We start from the raw sequence: 24,659 nt of genomic DNA on the forward strand, positions 1-24,659 counted from the left end.
TTAATAATAGCCTCGCATCAGGCTTTGTGCCCACTGAATGATGCACAGCAACAGTTATCCCACTTCACAAAGGGGGAGCCACCACTGATCCCGGAAACTATCGACCTATTAGCCTGACGAGCCTGGTCTGCAAGACCATGGAACGTATCAGTATGGAACTCATAAACAAAGACATTGGTAACCTCCAAACTCTGGATCCCACCCAGTTCGGGTTTATGAAGGGCAGATCATGCCTCCTGAACCTAATTGACTTCTCTGAGGCAGTCACCAAAGCCGTGGATGAGGGTAAGGTGGTTCACACAGCCTATCTTGACCTCGCCAAGGCTTTCAACCATCCGCCATTCTGGAATTATAGCTAAACTCACTCAACTAGGTATAAATCCCTACGTCACAAGATGGGTTGCCAACTGGCTCACTGACAGAACCAACACTGTAAAAGTTGCAGACTCCAAATCTGACCTCAAAGCATTGACAAGTGGAGTACCACAGGGTTCCGTCCTGGGATCTCTCCTGTTTGGTATTTACTTCTCTGAAGTACAGGCTAACAAAGAAGGCCTCTGGCTAGCGAAGTTCACAGATGACTGCAAACTAGGAGCCATAGTCAAGTCCCCAAATGATGTGGACATCCTACAGAAGGGCCTCACTGAGACAGATGCCTGGTGTCAGAGCCATGGCCTCAAGCTCAATGCCAAAAAGTGCAGTGTCATTCCCTTTGGTATAAACTCTGTACCCATGAACTACCACATAGGCAGCAATCTACTTAACACCGAATGCGTGATAAGAGACCTTGGGACCCAGGTGGACAGTAGTCTCTCCTTTGATAGTCACATCGCCACAGTAGTCAGGAAGTCCTTCTACGTGGCACACCCCATCATAAAAGGGTTCTCATCCAGGAAAAAAGAGGTCATTGTTCCCCTCTACTGGTCACTCATTAGACCCATTATAGAGTACAACGCCCCTTTTGGAATGTACCTCACAAGACATCTGCAGCAGCTGGAAAGGCCACAGAAGTACCTCACAAAGAGGATTACTGGCCTCAAGCAAATGCCCTACACTGACCGCCTCAAAAAACTCTAGCTTTACTCCGTAGCATATCGCCTACTCCGAGGTGATCTCTGCCTAACATATAAAGCTATGTCAAACCCAGAGCTGTTGAACATGCTACACCTAAAGAAATCCCAATCCCTCCGAGCTACACACTCTAGGGACCTAAACCTTGTCACCACAATAAACAGGACATGCTGGAGGGATAGATTCTTGTCCCAGAGACTTCCTATACTTTGGAACAAGCTACCCATCTATGTCAAGCAAAGTTCTTCGTTAGCACTCTTCAAGAAAAATCTTGATGAGTGGATGGGAAATACACCCCGGGGATCACTTCTGTGTCTCTGCTCGACAGTGGCACAGAAAAATAACTTTCTTGGGTGGCGTAAGCCATGGAACCTTGCTGGCTAGGCTTACGTAGGTTCTTGGGCCGATACCCTAGTACCTACCTATGAACCTATGTGTCACATCCACTGGAAGGTTCTGAGAATGCAGCCAGGCAAACCTCCTCAATACAGTACCAGTAGCCATAGCTCTGGAAGTACTGTCTACAGAATCATTTGCACATTTTAAACAATGAGTTATGATGTGTGAAATGGAAGAAACTAAACTACTCGAAGAAAATTTTTCCTCACAGAAAGGAACTACAGATAAAACATTCCTCATACGTTCACACTTAAACAGAATACATTTTAGCATATGTGACTGACAATTCAAAATTCTGAAAACTCAGAGTTGCAGAAGCATACACTTTTCCTCGTAGTCATTAACTATTTTACCATATCTATCAGAAAGGGAAGGATTGGAATTAACTAAATGTTTAGCAGTAGCTGGATTCACTAAATAGCTGCTGGGTCAGATATGGGATGAGTATATAAAAACTTGAAAGACTAAGGAGCCTTATACAATCTATCTAAGGCCAGCAGGCTGACTATAAAAAGAAGTTATGTCTTACCATAACATTTCATCTGAGTTGTTGATCTTCTTCCAGTCATCACTGATGGGTTCGGTTCCGAGCCCTCTGAACCGAGTCGGCCTAATACCAAGCTCGCGTACACCAAAAACTCTCGAGCTAAGCTGCTACCCACAATGCCCTTCTCCCAGTTACCTCAAATCGAGTTTGCATGCAACATATAGAAGAAATAGAAAGACAGAGGCCATCTCTGCGCAGAAACCCTGAGACACCACAAGGACCCAGAAGATCCACCTGGAGCCTTTGGTGGGGGACGGTGGAAGAGTGTAAATGACTGGAAGAAGATCAACAACTCAGAAGGAATGTTATGGTAAGACATAACGTCTTTATCTGAAGTTGTTAATCTTCTTCCTATTCATCACTGATGGGACAGATTCCCAAGCTACTTGGAGAACCTGGGTGGCCCTTATGGAAGAACATTCCTGAGAACCATTGAACCAAAGGCCACTCTTCCCCTGGAGACCAGATCCAATTTGTAATGCTTGATGAAGGTATGGGGTTTAGCCCAAATGACTGCTGCACAAATGTCATCCATGGAAGCCCTGGAATGGAAGGCAACTAAAGTTGCGATGGCCCTAGTTGAATGACCTTTCATTTGATCAGGTTTGGATTCATTCATAAGGGAATATGCAAAGGTAATGCAATGTCTGAGCCATTTTGATAAAGTAACTTTTGATACAGCACATCCCAGTCTAGGACCAGAAAAGGAAATGAAAAGTTGGTCCGACTTGTGAAAAGGCTTAGTCCTGTCTAGATAGAAACGTAGTTGTCTATGTACATCCAATGAATTAAGGCAATATTCCCCTTTGAGTAGTTTGGGAAAAATACAGGGAGCTCAATGGACTGGTTAATAGAGAAGTCGTAAACCACTTTGGGGAGAAAAGATGGGTTAGTACGAAGGGATACTCTGTCCTTTTGGAAGATTAGATATGGGCTCTTGATGCATAAGGCTTATAACTCATATCCGTCTGGCTGATGTGACCACCACCAAAAACAAAGACTTCCATGACAGGAATTTTAGATCACATGTCGCAGCAGGCTCAAAGGGAGGTAGAGAGAGAGACACTGGAGAACCTGGGAGAGAATCCATGTCTCTACAGGCTGCCTGATAGGAGGTCTACTATGGAAAACTCCCTTGAGAAAGGCCTTGCAGAGTCAGGTGGAGATAAGAGGGACTCCATCTGAACAGTTATGGAAATTGGAAATAGCTGCTAAATGGACTCGAATAGTAGAGGCCGATGCCCCATTGTTAAACAACTCAGAGAGATAGTGAAGAACGGTGGCTGTAGGAGTTGAAAAGGGATCTAGCATCTGATTATTCGACCAGATAGCGAATCTTTTCCACTTATCTCTGTAGAGTTTTCTGGTGGATGGTTTGTGGGAGGCCAGAATAATATTCCGGACAGAAGAGGAGAGAGTTTCCTGCCTGGCAACTAACGGAAGTGGAGAAACCAAGCTGTCAGCTTGAGGGTGGATAGATTTGGGGGAGTCAGCTCTTGTGGGTGAGATATTAGGTCCTGACGAGTGTCCAGGATCCAAGGAGGTTGTAACAGGTGAGTTTGGAGGAAGGGAAACCACACTTGATGAGGCCAGAAAGGGGCAATGAGGATCACCTTGCTTCTTAACCGAATAGCTTTCTTTAGAAATAAGGGAATCAGAGAAATCAGAGGATAAGCATAGAGGAGAACCGTGGGCCCATGAGTCAAAGCGTCTCTCAGTGACTCCCTGTGTGGGGGAAAGAGGGCAAAATAGCTGCTGCATTTTTTGTTTGAGGGGGAGGGGAAAAGATCGCAACAAGGCTGGCCCCAATGTATGAAGATTTCTTCCACCACGATCGGGTTGAGAGACCACTCGTGAGGATGGAGAATGCATCTGCTTAGTCTATCGGCAATCACGTTGGAGCTCCCTGGGATATGCATTGCGATTAAAAAGCGATTGGAAGCTATCGCCCAATGCCAAATTCTCATTGCCTTGCAACATAGGGGGTAGGATTTGGTCCCTCCCTGTTTCTTTGTGTATCAGATGACCGACATATTCTCTGACTGAATAGCAATTGTTCCTGATGGAAGGAGTGGATGAAGTGCCTGCAACGCTAAAAGCACCGCTCTTAACTCCAGGACATCGATATGCAAGTTGACCTCTAGGTTGGACCACGTGCCTTGGACTGTCTTTCCCTGGAAGTGGCTCCCCCACCCTATCAGGGTAGTGTCCGTGGTCACCGTGGCATTGGGTTGGGGAGTCTGGAAGGGGCAACATCAAAGATTTTCATCTGTTCTCATCCTCCAGAGGAGATCTTGCTTGCAGGCGTTGGTGATGAGGATCTGTGCGTTCAGGAGGTGGAGATTGGATATCCACTGGGACAAAAGGAGCCATTGTAGTATTCTCATATGTAATCCTGCTAGGGGGGGCAATTGGATTGGCTGCCGCCATAAACCCCAGAGCCTGAAGAACTTCCCTTGCAGACATTTTCCCTCAACAGAGTATCACTTGTACTTGTAACCGTAATCTCAGAGGTCTGTGAGGAGGAAGAGAGACTTGGTTTCAGTATTGAATATCGCTCCTATAAATTCCAATTGTTGGGTGAGATGAAGGTTGGATTTTTCCCAGTGAATTGTGATGCCTAGGAACTCCGCCAGTGCTAGGGTGTAGTGGAGGGCCCTGACCAGTAGGCGCTTTGTGGGGGCGGAGAGGAGCCAATCGTCTAGATATGGAAATACCTGGAATCCCTGAAGTCTCAAATGAGCTGTCAACACTGCTAGGCATTTTATAAACACTCTGGGGGCCGTCGAGAGACTGAATGACAGGGCTGTGAATTGGTAATAACTGGCTCCCAGCCGGAAGTGAAGATGACTCCTGGAGTGTTTGTCCATTTTGATGTGGTAATACGCATCCCGGAGGTCTATCGAGCACATCCACACACCTTCCCGAAGAAATGGGAAAATGGATTGAATCGTGACCATGCTGTATTTGGTCTGAACTACTGATTTGTTTAGCTGGCTGAGATCCAAAATGGGTCTCCAGTCCCCAGTCTTTTTTGGCACCAAAAAGAATCTTGAGTAAAAACCGGATCCGCACTGGTCTGAGGGGACTTGTTGGAGGACTCGTTTTTGACACAGCTTTCTTATTTCTAAAGCTGCCTCTTCCCATTGACTGGGTAGAACATTGGGAAATTACTTTGGAGGTCTTGGGTAAGAGATTAGGGGAATGTAATAACCTCTGGAAATTATTCTCTGCACCCACTGATCATTTGCAATAGAGCACCAGGCAGCTTGGTGCAGAGAAAAATGAGCCCCGACTGCCGCCAGAGGAAAGCAATTGGGCAGCACTTCAGGAGTGCTGATAAGGTTGTCTGGAGAAAGAATCCCTGGAGCCCTGATTTTGGGGACCCCCTCTGCCTCGAAAGGGGCATCTTCCATTATTGGAATCCCCTCTGCCTCTGGGGGAATCCTCAACACGTGTACTAAGGAAAGGGCCTTGAGATTTTTTTGTGCCACACCTTTCCACTTCTCTGGTTCCTGGAGAAAGAGCGCTGAGGCTTGGAAAAATGTAGGCCAATGGCAGACAAGGTTTTTCCGTCCTGCTCGCACCTGGCTAATGTGTCCTTTACTTTAGAACTGAACAAAGCAGACAGTTGGATAGGGGCATTTAAAAGGAAAGACTTGAAGGAATCTGTGAGATCACAAATGCGCATCCAGGAGTGACGCCTCATAACTACGCCTGCACCCGCAGCTCTAGCCGCCCCTTCGGTTGCATGGGACAGCAACCTCATGGACGAGTTGGAGATCGACTCTAGGGTAGCAAGTTGGGAAGCAACTTTATCACGTGCCCTGTCCGAAACTTGACCCGCAAGGGTCCCAGAGTTTAGATATGAGATCTCTTTGGAGCCTCATAAAATGTGCCAAGTAATTCAGAGACCTAACAGCAAATGTCGCTGAAGCAAAAACTCGTTTCCCTAACTGGTCCACCACCCGGGACTCTCTGTTGGGCAAGTGGACAGCAGGACTTTCCTCTGCAAAGTCCTTTTGTGGCAGCCGCCACCACCATAGCATCTACTGGTAAGCCTCTCGTCCAATGGGGCTGATCCTCTGGAGGGGAGAGTATCTTGTCTGGTCTCCAGGGAATGGCTTCAACGGTATCAGGGTTCTTCCATGCCCGCTGCATGATGAGCTTGACTAGGTCATCAGCGGGGGTGGGGTCACCCAAGAAGTAGAGGGCCGAGAGCGGAAGGCCTGCAGGAATACGGATTCCTCAGAGGAAGGGTTGGAGGACTTCCAGTCACCCCTCTGCCTCCAAATTTCCAGGATGTCTCCAAAGGAGACATCATCAGGGGGTGACTGTGGGGACCCCTCCCCATCATCATAATCCGTATCTTCAGTCCATTTGTTTCCTCTTGCACTTCCGTTTCCGAGGAGGCTCTTCAGTGGGAACATCTGAAGAGGACTCAGAAAGGGGGTTACCCTGTACAGGGGTTTCCTGAGGTTTGCGCTCTCTGTGTCCTGGGGGGTGGCCTGTGATAGCTGTAGCTCAGAAGGAGCGGGGGGAAGGTCTGACGTAGGAGGAGCGCTTCCTGAACAAAGCACCCTCTCCATCACCTGGAAGGCCGGCCTGCCCGAAGAGGAATGGGAGCCCGAAACCGAGGAAGACAATCTCGGAACCGGGGGTCACACCTTGCTCCCGAGGACAGAGCCTCAGGCAAAACTGAGGCAGGAGTCACCCCCGGAGCCAGAGCCGATGAAACAACTGGAACCATTCCCAGAGCTGAAGGTTCCACTCCCAAAGCATGAGATTGAGGGAGGGATGGTTCAGAAGGAACTGAAACTCAACGGGGCCTCGGAGCCTCACAGAAGGTCACTGTTGGCACCGAGGAGAGGATTCCTCCCACAGACGTTGGAGCTATGGGCCTCAGAACCAAAGGGTCCAAGGGAGGAGAATAAGTGGGAGTTGCAGGGGCAATGGACCCAAAGCCCGAAGTGGAGTGGGTTCGAGGAAAATTTGTAATCCCCCTGGCTGTCAGCAGCTGATCAAACAGGCACACCACATCCGATTCAGATAGGCTCCTGGTGGACCTAACTGACACTCCTGAGGGAGAGTCAGGTCGGTCCAAAAAGGGGCTAATGACTTGTCCAGCAAAAGGATCCAAGGACGGGGAAATACCGGGTCCGAGGCGAAGTAAAAGTCGGCACTGAGGATTCCAGTTTTGAGACAGTTAAAAGGGGAACTATCGGTGCCGGAAAAGGGCTCAGAGCCGAAGTGATAGCCGGGGTGGAGGTCATTATCGGCTCTGATGGAGTTTTTCAGTACCGATCTCAGAATGGAGATAGGGGACGACGGTGCCGAGCTAAAGGCAGGCAATAAGGTAGGGTCCGAAACAGGAGTCGGAACCAAAGCAGTAGTTGGTGCCGAGGGCAGCGCTGATGTGGATGTCATCACAATATCAGAAGGCACCAGTGGAGCAGAGCTCGGAGCAGAGGTTATCGGAACTGAAGAGGTGATCTTGTGCCCCGTGGAAGTTTTAAGGGCCTTGTGCTTATGAGGTTTGCCCTTCTCACCAGCCGGTGAAGAAGGATCCGAATGAGGATGTTTTTTGTGTGTAGATGGGGAGGGGGTTTGAGACCTCCGACACAGAAATAGCCTCAGAAAATGGAGAAGGAAGCCAGCCTTTCAGAACAAGTTTATTCTTTCTTTCATTCAGCGTCCGCTGACTGAAACTAACAGAAATTTGACAGGGAGGTTTCACAGATAGGTGTGGAACCCCTAGACAATAAACACATTCTTCATGTAGATCGCTGTTGGGGAGTTTACCATTGCTGGAAGAGCAATGCTTAAACCCCGAAGTCCCTTTCTTTTCAGACATACCAAAAAAGCGAGTAACTAAACCAAAAAAGAAAAGAGAAGAAAATACCAACAATGGTATTAAGAATACTACCAGGGTAAGGAAGGGCGTTTACCAGCAATGGTACGAAAGAGAAAACCCGTGCGTAGAGCTAGTTAGGAAAACCAGAAATATATGGGTTTTGAGAGAAAAACTTACAAAATACTGCAAAAATTGAAAAATACAATACTTAGCTGGAGAGCTCGGTGAAACGCTGCTATATGGCTGTGCGGCAAATGAGATCTGAGGTAACTGGGAGAAGGGCGTTGTGGGTAGCAGCTTAGCTCGGGAGTATTTGGTGTATGCAAGCTTGGTATTAGGCCGACTCAGTTCTAAGGGCTCAGAACCGAACTCATCAATGATGAATAGGAAGAAGATTAACAACTTCAGATGGGAAATTATAGGCAGCAACACAGGCATTCTCCAATGCTGACAGCACAGGAGAGATGGAAGAAGGTCCTGGAAATTCTATTTGTTACATCTCATAGTATTTTCTGGGAAACTTCAATGTTCTCCTACTTAAGACACTGTCTCATTCTGGAAATAGTTACAGAGAAAGAGAACTCCTCACATGGAGAATCATGTTCTCCTTAAAGTGTGAATCAGAAGTATGATGAGAAAACCCTGCTTCTGTCCCTTCATCGTTCTGTCCAGATTTAGAATCTTGAATCTCTTCAGGAAAAGAGAAATCTCTCTTCTTTTACCAGAAACCATTTTATAAGAGATATCAATAGCCTGAATTAGACCCTGAGCCAGACCTAATAAACTAATCCTGTCAAGGGACATCTGAGCAGGAGCAGACAAATGTTTAGTTTTCCATATGGCTTTTGAATTGAAAATTGTGGGAACTGGGTTTATTAACGGAGAGAGCAGCCTTCCCTGGGATGGGCACAATATTCTACCTAAACAGAGAAGTCTTTCCTGCCCCTTCTCCCAGGACTGATAAGAGTGCCTCTCCCTTGCCCGCTGAAGAGATCTCAACAGCAGCAAAGGACATGGGTAACCCCTGGTCCATAGAGGCTGTATGGACAATGCCAAAGAGATCCAGGGAAAAAGAAGAGTGGTCTGAGGAACTAGCTTTCTCTACAACAGTCACCCACCTGTGGCTGAGGCAAAATGTTAGCCTGCTGTGGTGGCAAAGGCTGTTTGCTTAACTTTTTCTTTTTGTAGCTGGTAAAAGGATCAACCATGGTACCGATAGTTTATTTCATTGTCAGGCCAAAAATAGTGCTTCTTTCCTGGGGAAACTAAGCAGCATAAGCCAGTAAAAATTAAGTTCAAAAAGTGATTTTTTCCCAGTATTTTCTTAGCTCCTAAAAATGAAATAAACACAGTTTCAATAGAAAAAAAAATTGTTTTTAGAAGATTTTTACAACTTTTACATTACAGGAAAAAGTATGCTCTCATTTAAAAGTAAAATTAAGTGTCATGACAGTCCATTAAAACACAGACTCCTAGATAAAAAAATGACTTTTCTAACCAGGAAAGGAAATTTAAACCAGACTCAAGGAAAAAAAATAAAATTACAAATACTGTAGCATTTGGATAACATTTTTAAAGGACTAATATACGCCAGCAAAGTAGGGAGCTAACAAGGTCTAAACTAACTAGATGAAGGAATGAAAAGCTTGCTAGCTGACATACTGCATTGCATCCCAGCAATAAAACCTGTAGCAAAAGAGTTCATGCTTGACACAGAATATGACAAACTTCACTGGCCTTGCAATAGACAAAGCAGTAACTATTTATTTCTTGCCCATATACAACATTACAAAGTTGGAAACTGTGGGAGAACAAAACATGAGATGTGGCTTGAGTTTATAACAGTCTGCAAAATCTTCAACCAACATATACATTTCCTAACCACTTGGACATTCCATCAGTGTTAAACAATAGCGAAGACCACTACAGGGAGGTACAAGACATTTATCTTCACTATAAGGTAAATCTTTATGGCCACAGATAATACAGATTCATTAGGTTTCATCTTATTTCTTACGTAAGGTCTCTGGTCTTCTGCTGGAGATCCGAATGTGTGCAGCAGGAACATCAGTCACATCTAGTAACACTCTGGCTAACTGTTTTCCAATGTGGCCTCCACCAATGATTCCCACCTTTATACTATTATTGCTGGATGCTGGTGACCACAATTTGGATACCTTGGTGGTTAGAGAAGCATTTCCTGTTGTTATTTTCTGCCTACAAGATGGAACAGTACATAACATCAAAATTAAGCCAAAGAAACCCAGCCCTTCCACTCTCAAAAAACTTTAAAGGCATGATGTGCAACTACTATGTCTAGATTGCTCATGCTCATGACAAAATAAGGAAGACATGTGGCTTTTAACAAATTAATAGACAAGATACAGTGAAAAAAACTTGAATTTCTGCAGAAATATAAGCCTTTCATCCACAGCTGACATTATCAAGCTTTAAGAACAGTTAAGTGCTTCAAATTACATCAATGATCACAGCTACCTGCAATGCTATTTTTTTAACAACGAAAAAAAGAAGTTATGTCTTACCATAACGTTCCATCTGTGTTGTTAATCTTCCATTCATCACTAATGGGTTTGGTTCCAAGGGGCTCTGTGTCGGCCTAATACAAAGCTCGCATACACCAAAAACTCTTGAGCTAAGCTGCTACCCACAATGCCCTTCTCCGCTACCTCAGATCGAGTTTGCATAAGACATATAGAAATAAAGCAGAGGCCATTTCTGCACAAAAACCGTGACACACCACAAGGACCCATGAGATCCACCAGGAGCCTTTGGTGGGGAAGGGGGTGGGATGTGATGAATGGAAGAAGATCAACAACACAGAGGGAACATTATGGTAAGACATAACTTCTTTATCTGATGTTGTTAATCTTCTTTCCATTCATCACTGATGAGACAGAATCCCAAGCTATTTTACTGTTATTGATTGCATTGTAGGTAAATGTAGGGATAAATCAGGTTGGCATGATTTACTTAATTTCAAGGAACGTAAATGGATCATTAAATTAGGGGCTTTATTCCCACCTGGTCTTAATGACCAATTTTAATTTACCAATGAACTGCCTTTATGTCATTATATATAAATATACTTATTTGAATGGATATTATGTGCTTTGTTAAATTCACCGAAGAAGGCTATTTTAGCCGAAACCGGTCTGAGATAGGTAGTTGGGCTTACTACCCCCTACCTAGTTATGTGCTTTACATTAAAATACTTTTTGTATTTCACCATTTCTGCTGGCTATTTTTGTTCTTTACAGAATCCCAAGCTACCTGAGAAACCTGGGTGGCGCTTATGAAAGAACATTCCTGAGCACCATTGAACTGAAGGCCGCTCTTCCCCTGGAGACCATATCCAACTTGTAATGTTTGATGAAAGTGTGTGGTTTAGCCCAAATGGCTGCTGCGCAAATGTCATCCATAGAGGCTCTGGAGTGAAAAGTTACAGAGGTTGCTGTAGCTCTAGTTGAATGTGCTTTGATATTGTGAGGTATAGGCTAGTTTGTGCGTGAATATGAAAAGGCAATACAATCTCTGAGCCACTTTGATAAAGTGACTTTTGAAACAGCATATCCCATTCTTGGAACAGAAAAGGAAATGAAAAGTTGATCTGTCTTGCAGATGGATTTAGTCCTGTCTAGGTAAAAACATAGTTGCCTACGCACATCCAAGGAGTGTAGGCAGTATTCTCCTTTATTGGAATAGCTCAGGAAAAACACCGGGAGCTCGATGGATTGGTTCACAGAAAAATCAGAAACCACTTTGGGGAGAAAAGATGAATTAGTACGTAGAGATACTCTGTCTTTGTCAAATATTGGGTATGGTCTCCTGATGCACAAGGCCTGTAATTGAAATCTGTCTAGCTGAAGTGACAGCTACCAAAAAGAGATTTCCTTGAGAGAAATATGAGATCACATTTTGCAGCAGGCTCAAAAGGGGGTTGAGACAGAGACTGCAGTACTAGGGACAGATTCCATGTCTCTAGAAGATGCCAAATTGGAGGTCTGCTGTGAAACACTCCTTTGAGAAAGGTTTTGCATAGGTGAATGGCCATAATTAGAGTGCCCTGTAATCCATTATGAAAACTGGAAATTGCTGCTAAATGGACTCATATGGTAGAGGCTGATGCTCCATTTTCAAAGAACTCAGAAAGGTATTGAAGGATGACAGAGATGGGGGCTGAGAAGAGATCTGGCATCTGTTCTTTAGACCATAGAGAAAACCTTTTCCATTTATCCCTATAAAGTTTTCTGGTGGATGGTTTATGGGAGGCCAGAATGATATTGCGAACAGGTGAGGAAAGGGCTTCCTGCCTGGCGACTAATGGAAGTGGAGAAACCAAGCCGTTGGCTTGAGACTGCACAGATTTGGGTGAGTCAACCCTTGGGGGTGAGAAATTAAGTCTGGATGAGTGTCCAGGATCCATGGAGGCTGTAACAGATGAGGCCATAAGAAGGGGAACCACACTTGATGAGGCCAGAATGGGGCAATGAGGATCACCTTGCATCACAACAAAGTGGCTTTCTTTAAGAATAGAGGTACCAAGGGAACTGAAGGATAGGCGTAGAGGAGACCCGTGGGCCAACTGTGAGTCAGAGCGTCTCTTGGGGACTCCCCCTCTGGAGGAAAGAGGGCAAAGTAGCTGCTGCATTTGTTGTTAGAAGGGGAGGTGAAGAGGTTGCAGCAGGGCTGGCCCCATCGGCTGAAAATTTCTGCCGTCACAACTTTGGGATTGAGAGACCACTCGTGTGGAAGGAGAATGCATCTGCCCAACATGTCCGTAATCAACTCCCTGGGATGTGTGTTGCTATAAGAAAGCGGTCGGAAGCTATCGCACAGTGCCAAATTCTCATGGCCTTTCTACAGAGGGGGTAGGATTTGGTTCCTCCTTGTTTGTTGATGTACTAGACTACTGACATATTGTCTGACTGAATTACAATCGTTCCTAGGGAAGAATTGGATGTAATGCCTGCAATGCTAACAGCACCACTCAACTCCAGAAGATTAATATGCAGGTTGGCCTCTAAGTTCGACCACGTGCCTTGGACTGTCTTTCCCTGAAAATGGCCCCCCATCCTATCAGGGAGGTGTCTGTGGTCACAGTGGCGTTGGGTTGAGGGGTCTGAAAGGGGCGACACCAAAGTTCTGAATCTGGCCTCATCCACCAGAGGAGATCTTGCTTGCAAGAGCTGGTTATGAGAACCTGCGAGTTTAGGGGGTGAAGATTTGCAAACCACTGGGACAACAGGGGCGATTGTAACAGTCTCATGTGTAACCTTGCCAGAGGAACTATTGCAATGGCTGCAGCCATGGACCCCAGAGCCTTGAAAATTTCCTTTGCTGATACCTTCTTTTGACAGAGTATCACACACACTTGCAATCTTAACCTCTGAAGCCTATGAGCTGGGAGAGATACCAGGCAGGATCGAGTATCGAAAACTGGCCCTATAAATTCCAGCTGTTGGGTAGGTTCTAAGTTGGATTTCTCCCAGTGTAGAGTGATGCCCAGGGACTCTGGTAGTGAAAGGGTGTATCGGAGGGCCATAGTCAGAAGACGCTTGGTGGGGGTGGAGAGGAGCCAATCATCTAAGTATGGAAACACCTGGAATCCTTGAAGTCTCAGATGAGCTGTCACCACTGCTAGACATTTCATGAACACTCTGGGGGCGTCGAGAGACCGAATGGCAGGGCTCGGAACTGGTAATGATTGGCTCCTAGCTGGAAGCGAAGGAGACTCCTGGAGCATTTGTCCATTTTGATGTGGTAATACGCATCCCAGAGGTCTATCGAGCACATCCAAACATCCTCCCTTAAAAATGGGAGAATGGATTAAATAGTGTCCATGCAGAACTTGGTTTGTACAATTGATTTGTTTAAATGGCTGAGATCCAGAATGGGTCTCCAGTCCCTGGTCTTTTTTGGCATTAAAAAGAATCTTGAGTAAAACCCGGATCCGCATTGGTCTGGAGGACTGGTTAAATGACTTTTTTGACACAGCTTTTTTATCTCTGAAGCCGCTTCTTCCCTTTGATTGGGTGGAACATCGGGAAGCTTTTTTGTAGGTTTTAGAACGGAGGTTAGAGGGATGTAGTAGCCTCTGGAGATTATTCTCTGCACCCATCGATAGTTTGTAATAGAGCACCAGGCAGTTTGGTGCAGAGGAAAATGAGCCCCGACTACTTCCTGAGGAAAGCAATTGGGCAACGCTTCAGGAGCATTGATAAGACTACCCAGAGAAGGAATCTCTGGGGTCTTGTTTTTGGGGACCCCCTCTGCCCCTAAAGGGCCATCTTCCACCACTGAAACCCCCTCTGCCTCTGGGAGAATCCTCGCCATGTGCATTACGGAAAGGACCCTGAGATTTCTTGTGCCAGATTTTCCCACTCCTCTGGTTCCTGGAAAAAGAACGTTGAGGCTTGGAAAAACGTAGGCCAACAACAGAGTCTTTCCATCTTGCTTGCACCTGGCTAGCGTGTCCTTCACTTTAGAACCAAATAAGGAAGATGGTTCAATAGGGGCATTCAAAAAGGAGGACTTGAAGGAGTCCACAAGGTCACAGATGCGCATCCAGGCATGACGCCTCATGACTATGCCTGCACCCGCAGTTCTGGCCGCCCCTTCAGTTGCGTGGGAGAGCAACCTCATGGACGAGTTGGAAATAGATTCAAGGGTGGCAAGTTGAGAGGCAACCTTGTCCCGTGCCTTGTCAGAAACTTGACTCACAAGGGATCCAGAAACTTCAGTAATCAGAACTCTTTGGAGCCTCATGAAGTGTGCCAAGTAGTTCAGGGACCTGACAGCAAAGGTCGCTGAAGCACAGACTTGCTTCCCCAACCTGTCCACAGCCCGAGACTCCCTGTTGGGTGGGTGGACAGTAGGACTTTCTTCCGCTAGTTCCTTTTTAGTGGCCTCTGCCACCACCATAGCGTCAATTGGCAAACCTCTAGACCAGTGCGAATGCTCTTCCGGGAGAGAAAGAATCTCATCAGGTCTCTGGGGAATGGCCTCAATAGAGTCAAGGTTCTGCTAAGCATGCTGCATGATGAGCTGGATTAACTCGTCGGCAGGTGGGGGATCACTCAAGAGATAGAAAGGCCGGGAGCGAAAAGTCTGCAGGAACATGGATTCCTCAGAGGAAGGGTTGGAGGTCTTCCAGCCTCCCCTCTGTTTTAATATTTTCAGAATACCTCTGAAGGAGACATCATCTGGGGGTGACTGTGGGAGCCCCTCCCCATCATCATAGTCCGTGTCTTCTGTCAAAGACTCTTCAGGAGAGTCTATGTGCTTCCTCTTCCACACCTTCTTCCAAGTCGGTTCCTCAGAGGGAATATCTGAGGAAGACTCGGAAGGGTGGGTACTCCCGGTGTCTCGGGGAGGTGGCTCATGGTAGCTGTAGCTCAGAGGGAGCAGAATGAAGTGCTGACATCAGAGGAGCGCTTCCCAAAGCAAGAACCCTCTCCATCACCCAAAAAGCAGGCCTGCCTGAAGAGGAGTGGGAGCCCACAACCGAGAAGGACAACCGCAGAACCAGGGTCACACCCTGCTCTGTCAGACCCGCTCCCAGAAATGGAGCCTCAAGCAGGATCAAGGCAGGCATTATCCCCGGATCTGAGGGCGGAACCGATAAAACACCGAGAACCGTGCCTTGAACCATGGGCTCCACCCCTCAACCATGAATCTGAGGAAGGGATGGTTCTGTCAGAAAGTACAGTTTTGTACCTACCATAAATGTAGATGTTCAAGTGCTTATACAGCTGCAGTCATAACAGATGGGTTATCCTGCAGTCAGGCGGGTCCTCGGTCGACCGAATTCCAAAGTCTAGGTCCGGCGTCGGTTGTCGTCGCTTCTTCCCTGACGTCAGTGCGGCAGGGGTATAAAAGAGCCAGCCGACACCATATTCTTCAGTTTTTCTTGCCCCAGATGTCAGGTGCCCCCAGAAGGAAGGCAAAACATAAACTTATGTAATCATGCAATATAGAATAATCAAAAAACAGTAGTTGCAAGCAAATACACCATAAAAGAAAACCCCAAATAGGTTGTATGAGAAGGTGTTTGTCATAAGGCCTGTCCTAAGAGGGGACGGAGGGGGGGGAACCTGGACTGTAGCTGTATAAGCACTCGAACATCTACATTTATGGTAGGTACAAAACTGTACTATGTTCATCGTGCATACAGCTGCAGTCATAACAGATGGGAAGAATCCCAAAGCTAAGTAGTAGGGGTGGCAGGCACTAAGAGGAACTAGGAGGAGCAAGAATGCCCTGCAAGACAGCTGTGGCAAATCCCACTCTAGATTTAGAGTAAAGTGGAAGGTGATGGTGTTTGGAGAAAGTGTGCACTGAACTCCAAGTGGCTGCTTCCAAAATGTCCTTGGTAGGAACCCCCCTGAGGAAAGCTGCAGAGGTAGCTGTGGCCCTTGTGGAGTGGGATCTGATGCTTGAAGGCACAGCTTTTCCATGAAATGAGTAACAAAAGCGTATGCAGTGGGCTATCCATTTTGAGATTGTCTGTTTGGAGATAGCCTTTCCTTGAGCACCTGTAGCATAGGACACAAAGAGTTGCTCAGATTTCCTGAATGGCTTTGTCCTGTCCAAATAATAATGAGGTTGTCTGTGAATGTCCAAGGAATGCAGTAGTCTTTCCCCTTTGTTTTGTGGGTTAGGATAAAAGGTAGGTAAGTGCATAGTCTGATTCAAGGCTACACTGGATACTACCTTTGGCATAAAGGTAGTGTTGGTTCATAAGGAAACTCTGTCCTGATGGAAAATGATGAAAGGTTGCACAGCCATGAGGGCCTGTAGTTCCAAAAACCCTGCGTGCTGAGGTGATAGCCAGAAGGAAGGCTGTTTCCATGACAAGTATTGTAGTTCTGTTGAAGCAGCTGGCTCAAATGGAGGAAGGGTCAGCTTTTCCAATATGAAGTTGAGGTCCCAAGCAGGGACTGGTGGTTTCCTTGGGGGTCTTATATTCTTTGCCCCTCTGAGGAACTGTCTTAAGAGAGGATGAGAGAATAAAGGAGGATCTGTGTTGTATTGTGCAGAAATGGCTGAAGCATGGATTTTGATGGAGGAGAAGGAAAGTCCACTGTTTAACATCTCAGCTAGGTACTGTAAAATTTGAGGTAAATTTATTACCCAAGGATTTTGGCCCTTTTTCTGATTCCAGGCACAAAATCGTTTCCATTTGGCGGAGTAGGCTTTTCTAGTAGAAGGTCTTCTGGCCTCCAAGATGACATCCTGCACCTCCTTGGAGAGGAGGGTCTGTTGTGAAATCAAGGGATTCTCCATGCAGCTAGATTCAGGGTTTTGAGCTGGCTGTGAAGAGTTTTGAAGTTGTGCTGGGACAACAGAAGAGGCACTAGAGGTAGGATCCATGGTGGGGAATGTGTCAGGCTCTTCAGGAATGGATACCAGTGTTGTCTTGGCCAATCTGGAGCAATGAGAATCATTTTCGGCCTCTCTGCTCTGGCTTTTAATAGAACTTTGGGCAGCAGAGGAAGAGGCGGAAAGGCATAGACTGTCAACGTTGTCCAATTGAAAGAAAGTGCGTCCACTTTCCAGGCCTGTGGATGATAGGTCCTTGAACAAAGTTTTTTCAATTGGTAATTTCTGTGGGTAGCAAAGAGATCTATGTCTGGCTGTCCCCATGCCTGAGTAATCTTTGCGAAAACTTGAGGATGCAAATTCCATTCGTGTGGATCTGTCAGATTTCTGCTTAGGCTGTCTGCCAGTGTGTTTTCCTTCCCTGGCAGGAATTGTGCCTGAAGTTGGATTTGCAATTCCAGAGCTGTGTTCCATAGGGTCATAGCTAGTCTGCACAGGTGGTATGAATGAGTTCCCCCTTGTTTGTTTACGTACCACATCACTGTGGTGTTGTCTGTCCTCATCAATAGCTGGCCTGGATGCAGTAGGTCTTTGAAGGCCATAATAGCATTTTGCACTGCTAGCATTTCCTTTTGGTTGATGTGTAGGTGCTTCTCTTTTTGGGACCATTTTCCTTAATGCACTGATCTGTCATGTGTGCCCCCCAGGCGTAGTCCGAGGCGTCTGTTGTGATGATTTGAGTTGCTTGAGGTACGCAGAAAGGGAGACCTATGTTTCTTTGGCATGCTTGAGCCCACCACAGAAATTCCTTTTGAAGACATGGAATGAGTGGTATAATTGTTTCCAAACTGTGGCTATGTTGAGACCATAAGTATTTTAGGTACCATTGAAGTTTCCTCATATGCAGCTTTGCACATGGGATCAGAAGGATGCAAGATGCCATGAATCTCAGAGCCTGCAGGACTTTCCTTGCAGTCAGCCTGGTGAAGGTAGCCATTTTGCTGAAGTATTGAGATAGTTGCCCTTGTTTGTCTGGCATGAGATAGGCCATCTGGGTGGTTGTATTCAAGCTGGCACCCAGGAAAATTATTTTTTGAGAGGGTATTAGTTTTGATTTCTTTTTGTTGACTGTGTATCCCAGAAAGTTCAACAGTTTTATTACAAATGCCAGGTGTTTCAGAAGTATGTCCTTGCTGTCCGCTTGGATCAGGCAGTCGTCCAGGTATGGGTATATTTGTATTCCTTGAAGTCTGCAGAAGGCAATTACTGATGCCAGGCATTTCGTGAACACTCTGGGCGCAGTAGATAAGCCAAAGGGCAATGCAGAGAATTGATAATGGGTTGAACCTGCAAGAAATCTGAGGTATCTTCTGCAATCTTGTCTGATAGGGACATGCAGGTATGCCTCCTTGAGGTCCAATGTTACCAGCCAAGACTCCTTGCCCAGCATGGGAAGAAGCTGCTGTAATGTGAGCATCTTGAATTTTGGTACCTGTAAATATGTGTTTAGGATGGATAAGTCTAAAATAGGTCTCCAATCTTCGTCTTTCCTTGGTACCAGAAATAGTCTGGAATAAAACCCTTGACCTTGTTCTTTTGCAGGTACCTCTTGAATAGCTTTCATGTCCATGAGAGCTGAAATTTGTTTTTGTGCCTTTGCCCTTTGATTTTGTGGCAGGTTTGGCATGCCTCTCATTTTTGGAAGGGTGTGAAAGTGGAATCTGTAGCCTCTGTCTATAATGTCCAGAATCCATTTGTCTTTTGTAACAATATGCCAATTTTTTGAGAATAATGCCAGTTTTCTGCCCAAAGGTGCTGCCATTAAAGTTTTGCTTGGCAGATAAAGGGGGAAGTCATTGTGTCTGCTTTCTGAATGACTGTGATCTATCTTCTCCACCTCTTGGGGTTGGTGCTTGCCATTGTCTGGCTCTGAATGATCCTTGAGGTTGCCCTCTACCCCTCGGGTGTCTGTATCTGCCTCTTTGAGGTCTATCCGTGGCTGGAAAGGACCAATTTTTTGAAGGCCAGTTTCTGCTGAAACGTGGAGGTTGTACCTGCAGGAAATCTTTTACTGTTTGCATTGATCTCGCTTTTTCCTCCATTTTCTTTAGTACCTCCTCAGCTTTATCACCAAACAATACATCTTTTTGAAGAGGTGCATCTAGTAATTTAGCTTTGACATGATCTGGTAAGGCTTGCTCTTTGAGCCAAGCATGCCTGCGTATGACTGACCCTGTAACAGCAGCTCTACATGAGGCCTCTAAAGCATCAAAACCACACTGCAAGGTATGTTTACCCACTTGCTCTGCACCATGCAACAAATCCTACAACTCTTTTAAATCTGGTTGTTCTGGTTGTGTCATTTTGCTTTTCAACTGAGATAACAAAAACTGTTGATACTTTAACATATGAAACTGACAGTTTAATGCCCTCATGGTTAAAGTGGCCGAGGTATACACCTTTTTCCCCCACCTTTCTAAAGCTCTGGAATCTCTCTCTGAAGGTAATGGGTTCTTAGCAGTAGAGGCCTTAATTCCCTTGGGACCCTGTAAAATAGTTTCTGGGTCAGCAGTATGGCTTTTGTATAGGAAATGGTGTGAATCAGGAACCCGGTAATACCTGTCTGGTTTAACAGGAGCTGGAGGTAAAGAATCTGGGTTGAGGCTGGCTTCTGTGTACACATCATCTAATATATCTAAAACAGGAGGGATAGCCAGGGGCCTATGCTGGGGGAGCAAGAGAAAATCCCTGGGCCTTTTCTTTGAATCTGAGTAATCTTGGCCTTCCCAGTGAAAGTATTCCCTCAAGGTATGCAGGGTTTTCCCAAAAGAGTAGTCCTCGGGGGGAAGACCGAGGGAATAGACTCCTCTGCATCAGAGTCTTCAAAAGGAGAATAGGTATAGTCCTGTTCCTCAGAATGTTCAGAGGTAATAGAGGCTTGATCTGAGGAAGGGTAGTCTTCCTCTAATCTGGGCCTTTTGTCCGAGGGGGGTTGAGAACCCCTGATAAGAGTAATCAAATCCTCAGCCATTTTGAGCATCTGTTTTTTAGGCATGGGGCCTTGAGAGGGGGTCTGAGGTCCCTGTTTTTTAGTTTTCATGGCTGCTTTAGGTTTTGTGAAAGCTTTAATAGAGAAGCAGGAAGGCCTGAAGACACCTTGAGAAATGGCAGGCCTGTCTAAACTCTGAGTTTCCCCGCCAAGAGTGGCGTCGGTATCTGTAGTTGGAATGGGGACCGAGGAGCCTGCGACCTCGGGTACTGAAGACACCGGTAATGAAGTGTCATCGGTACTCAGGGGCTGCGTAGGCGCCTCGCTGAGAACCGGAAAACCGGTAGTCGGCCTTAGCGTGGTGTCAGTAGAAGTCGCGGACCTCGTATGTCGGTCCTTATCTTTGCGTCTTTTACTCAAAACTGGAGTCGGAGTATCAGACGACATAATGTAATTAAATTTTTTACCAAAATAGTGAAGGGCGAACTCCGCCCGACGCTTAATAGTGCTTTTGTTGAATCAAGCACAAAAACGGCAGGCCGAGACGTCATGGTCTGGGCCTAAGCAAGGAATACAGAAAGAGTGGAAATCCTTATGCGGTATTTGCTTCCCACATGAAATGCAATTATTAACTTTGTCTGACATCGGTCTGAGGCAAGAAAAGTTTCCCCAACGGGGTACTTAGCTTTCAAGAAGACTTCGGCTGAAATATTTTCGTAAATCTCAGGAGCTGGCCGACCGGCACTTGCGAACTGCTTCTGCTTCGGGCACCGCGCAGCAAGAAAGACTGAAAAAGATGGCGTCGGCTGGCTCTTTTATACCCCTGCCGCACTGAAGTCAGGGAAGAAGCGACGACAACCGATGCCGGACCTAGACTTTAGAATTCGGCCGACCGAGGACCCGCCTGACGGCAGGATAACCCATCTGTTATGACTGCAGCTGTATGCACGATGAACATCTAAAAACCAAAGGGATGGCCTCGAAGCCTCAGTGACAGTCACTGTCAGTGCCGAGGAATGGGGTTCCACAAAAGACGTTGGAACAATGGGCTTCAGAACCAACGGGCCCAAAGGAGGAGCATATGTAGGAGTCCTAGGAGAGATAGACCCAAGTCCCAGAGGGGGATGAGTCTTTGGAACATTTGGTATCCCTCTAGCCATCAACAACTGATCCAACAAGCGCACCACATCAAGTTTGGATAGACTCCTGGTGGACCTCGTGGATACTCCTGAAGGGGAGTCAGGTCAATCCAAAAAGGGGCTGTACATTTGACCCAGGAACGGATCCAAAGAGGAGGAGTATCAGGTCCATGGTGTCTGAGCTAGTGGCACCATAGTCTCTAATTTGGAGGCAGGAAGCTTTCTATGTGGTCAAAGGCAAGGTCGGTGCCATAGCTGTAGTGAAAGGCAAGGTCGGTGCCGTAGCTGTAGAGGAAGGCAAGGTCTGTGCCGTAGCTGGAGGAGTTGGTGCTGAAGGTGGTGCCGACATCGAGAATCTAGTAATATCCATGACTTGAGTCGTAATAGTATTCAGAGCAGAGCTCAGAACAGCAGTAGTCAGAGCCAAAGTAGCAAGTCTATGCTCCGAAGAAGTTTTGTGGGCCTTAGGTTTAGGTGCCTTACCCCTATCACTAGCCAGTGAAGAGGGATCAGAGTAGGGACGTTTCTTGTCCTTCATTGGAGGGGTTGAGACCTCCGACACAGAAAGGGCCTCTGAAAAAGGAGAAGCAAGAAGGCTTTTCAAAATCAATTTGTGCTTGCGTTCATTCAGCGTCCGCTGACTGGATTTTTACAGATTTGACAGGGGGGGGGTTAACAGAGAGATGAGAAACCCCCAGGCAATAAATGCAGTCGTCGTTAGAGTCGTTGTTTGGGAGTTTACCATTGCAAGAGGTGCAATGCTTAAACCCTGAAGAGCCTTTTTTATCAGACATGTCCACAAACACATATCACAAGTTTACTAAACTAGAATATAAAAAAGGGAAAACACCTGGAAAGGAAAGAAGATACCAACAATGGTAGAGATACCACAAGGGTAAGGAGAGGGCATACCAACGATGGCAAAAAGAATTACCCAATGGGTAGAGCTATTTAGGAAAGTTACAAAATATTCTAAACAAGTAAAGCAGAAAGATGACAGATTTAGAGAGTGACTAAATAAGAGATATATATCCAAATATCCAGAAAATATCAAGAAAAATACCACTTAGCTTGAGAGCTCGGTGAAACGCTGCTACATGGCTATGCAGCAAACGAGATCTAAGGTAACAGGGAGAAGGGCATTGTGGGTAGCAGCTTAGCCCGAGTTTTTGGTGTACGCGAGCTTGGAGAAGGGACACAAAGCACTGGGTTCTGAGGGGGCTCGGAACCGAACCCATCAGTAATGAATGGAAAGAAGATTAACAACATCAGATCAGTTATTTACAAAAACATTTTTTGTTAAGGTGAAAAGTCCTCTAATCTCCCTCCACATTTGAAGCTACACATCACATGCATGCTCTTTTACACAATCAATTGCTGAAATCCTGGAAGTAGAAGAAATATAACGTCTGTGTGGGCACACACACACGTGTGTGTGTGTGTGTGTGTGTGTGTGTGTGTGTGTGTGTGTGTGTGTGTGTGTGCATATATGTATGTATATATAATGCAGCATTACTCCAGATAAATGAGCATTTTGCATCCTGTTGCTTACTGTTCCAGAAAGCTAACCAATGATACACAGATATTTGTACACTGAAAAGGAGTGTCTTGCTGAGGGTGTGATGACCCCTCTCTGAGCCAGTAATCAAGGAGCCTCAATCCTCACCATTGCCACCTGGTGATATGAAACTCTGAATGCCTACTTTTTGGCTGCTTGAGAGTACAAACACCTTCTTTAGTGACCACTGCTTACAGGCTATAGAAATTCAATATCGAAACCACTGCTCACCAATATGTGATGGCTCCTCTCTGGGCCAGTAATTGAGAAGCCTCAATCTTCACCACTGACACTGGAGAGAGGCATTCACTTGGAATACAAATGGATACACTCTGTATTTCCAGATGCAGCTCTCTGCACCAAGTACAATTTCCCTTAAGAGCACACAGGGAACAAACTTAATCAGGGGTCTGGATCTTTCTATTTGTCTCCCTCTAGGTCTCCAATAAAACTCCCCACTGGTACAGCTGTAGGGTTAGGTCCTCTTGGCCAGAGTGTCCAAGCCAAGTCTTCCAGCACCCTCTCTGTGAACCCAGTGCTTTGTGTCCCTTCTCCAAGTAGCTGACACACACACACACACACACACACACACACACACACCTGGGAAAGGCTGGCACAGATTTACCTGCTGTGCCCCCTTTTGCCCAGAGTATAAGGCAGTTATCACTTGCACCAAACACTCTACAATCAGCTATTCTAAGGCCCTTAAAAAGGGCATCCAATTGTACTGTGTAATATTAATACTAATACACATGACAGTAGTTGAGCAAGACAGCTAGGTCTTCAGGAGTGGTCCACACAGTGTCACCAAATAAATATAAGCACTCTCAAAGGTTAGATACTTTCGAAAAGGACCAGTCACAATAAAAGGTTTTAATATATTTAATAATAAATAATAACAGAGCATGAAAATACTGAATATATTTTTACAGTAAACCACAGAGTTCAAATCACAGGAAGTATTGTAAATAACATTGATGGACAGACTCAGACAAATAAAGAAAAACAATACCTTATCTAAGCTTCACTATATTTTCCTGACTGAATCTAGGAGAATTACTATCCCCTACTTACTTAACACAGCAAGACAGATGTTGTAGTGAATGGTCCTTCTTGTTGTCAGGCCCAAGACAGAATACTCAGTACTGAGTGATTTCCCACTGTAATATCTAAAACAATTTCCAAGATGGCTGTCAGAACGTCCTCATCTGGTCACCTGATTCTAGGTTCTCACAGTAGTCCCCTTTGAAGCTGAGACGAATTTAGCATAGATGGCTACAATCCACATTGAAATGTTTATGGCAGTGCTCTGGAGCCATGAAATAATTACACTACATCCCCTCTTCCTTGCAGGAGTTATTAAACCATGGCCTCTCCCAGACCTACTGACTCCAGTTCCAATTAGCACAGTGGGGTGCTGTGTTTACGGCTTAACAGCTAATTTCATTTCAAGGATTTTCCAAAACTAAGTGGACTGAGGTTAACTGCTTCTTTTACAGGGTCCTTTGTTAACACACATACATACAGTCTCACATGTATAGTCCTTCTCTGTCCAGCAGGATCTGATACATTAACACTAGCAACCTTACAAACACATTTTGAATTTCTAATACATTTGTAACATAAGCATCTAGACAAATCAGTTTGATATTCAAATGTCGTACAGTTCCGATACTATGGCAAGTAATAATTCAAGTTTAATTACTAGTAGCATAGAAATTGCTTTTTGGCACTGTGCTATTACTAAAACTATTAAACAC

The 24,659-nt window shown here is 45.7% G+C and overlaps 1 protein-coding gene across 1 annotated transcript in view; it reads right to left on the reverse strand.

The window, feature by feature from the left end:
* Positions 1-24,659, reverse strand: part of NOXRED1 (NADP dependent oxidoreductase domain containing 1) — an 858,863-nt gene that overhangs the window by 506,683 nt on the left and 327,521 nt on the right. Inside the window, exon 3 of the mRNA XM_044073909.1 lies at positions 9,889-10,088. Coding sequence (XP_043929844.1) covers positions 9,889-10,088 — 200 coding nt within the window. The remainder of the gene's footprint in view (positions 1-9,888; positions 10,089-24,659) is intronic.

Source organism: Protopterus annectens, chromosome 6.part0, assembly GCF_019279795.1.
Source record: "Protopterus annectens isolate FY-2018-M chromosome 6.part0, PAN1.0, whole genome shotgun sequence".
NCBI lineage: Eukaryota > Metazoa > Chordata > Ceratodontiformes > Protopteridae > Protopterus > Protopterus annectens.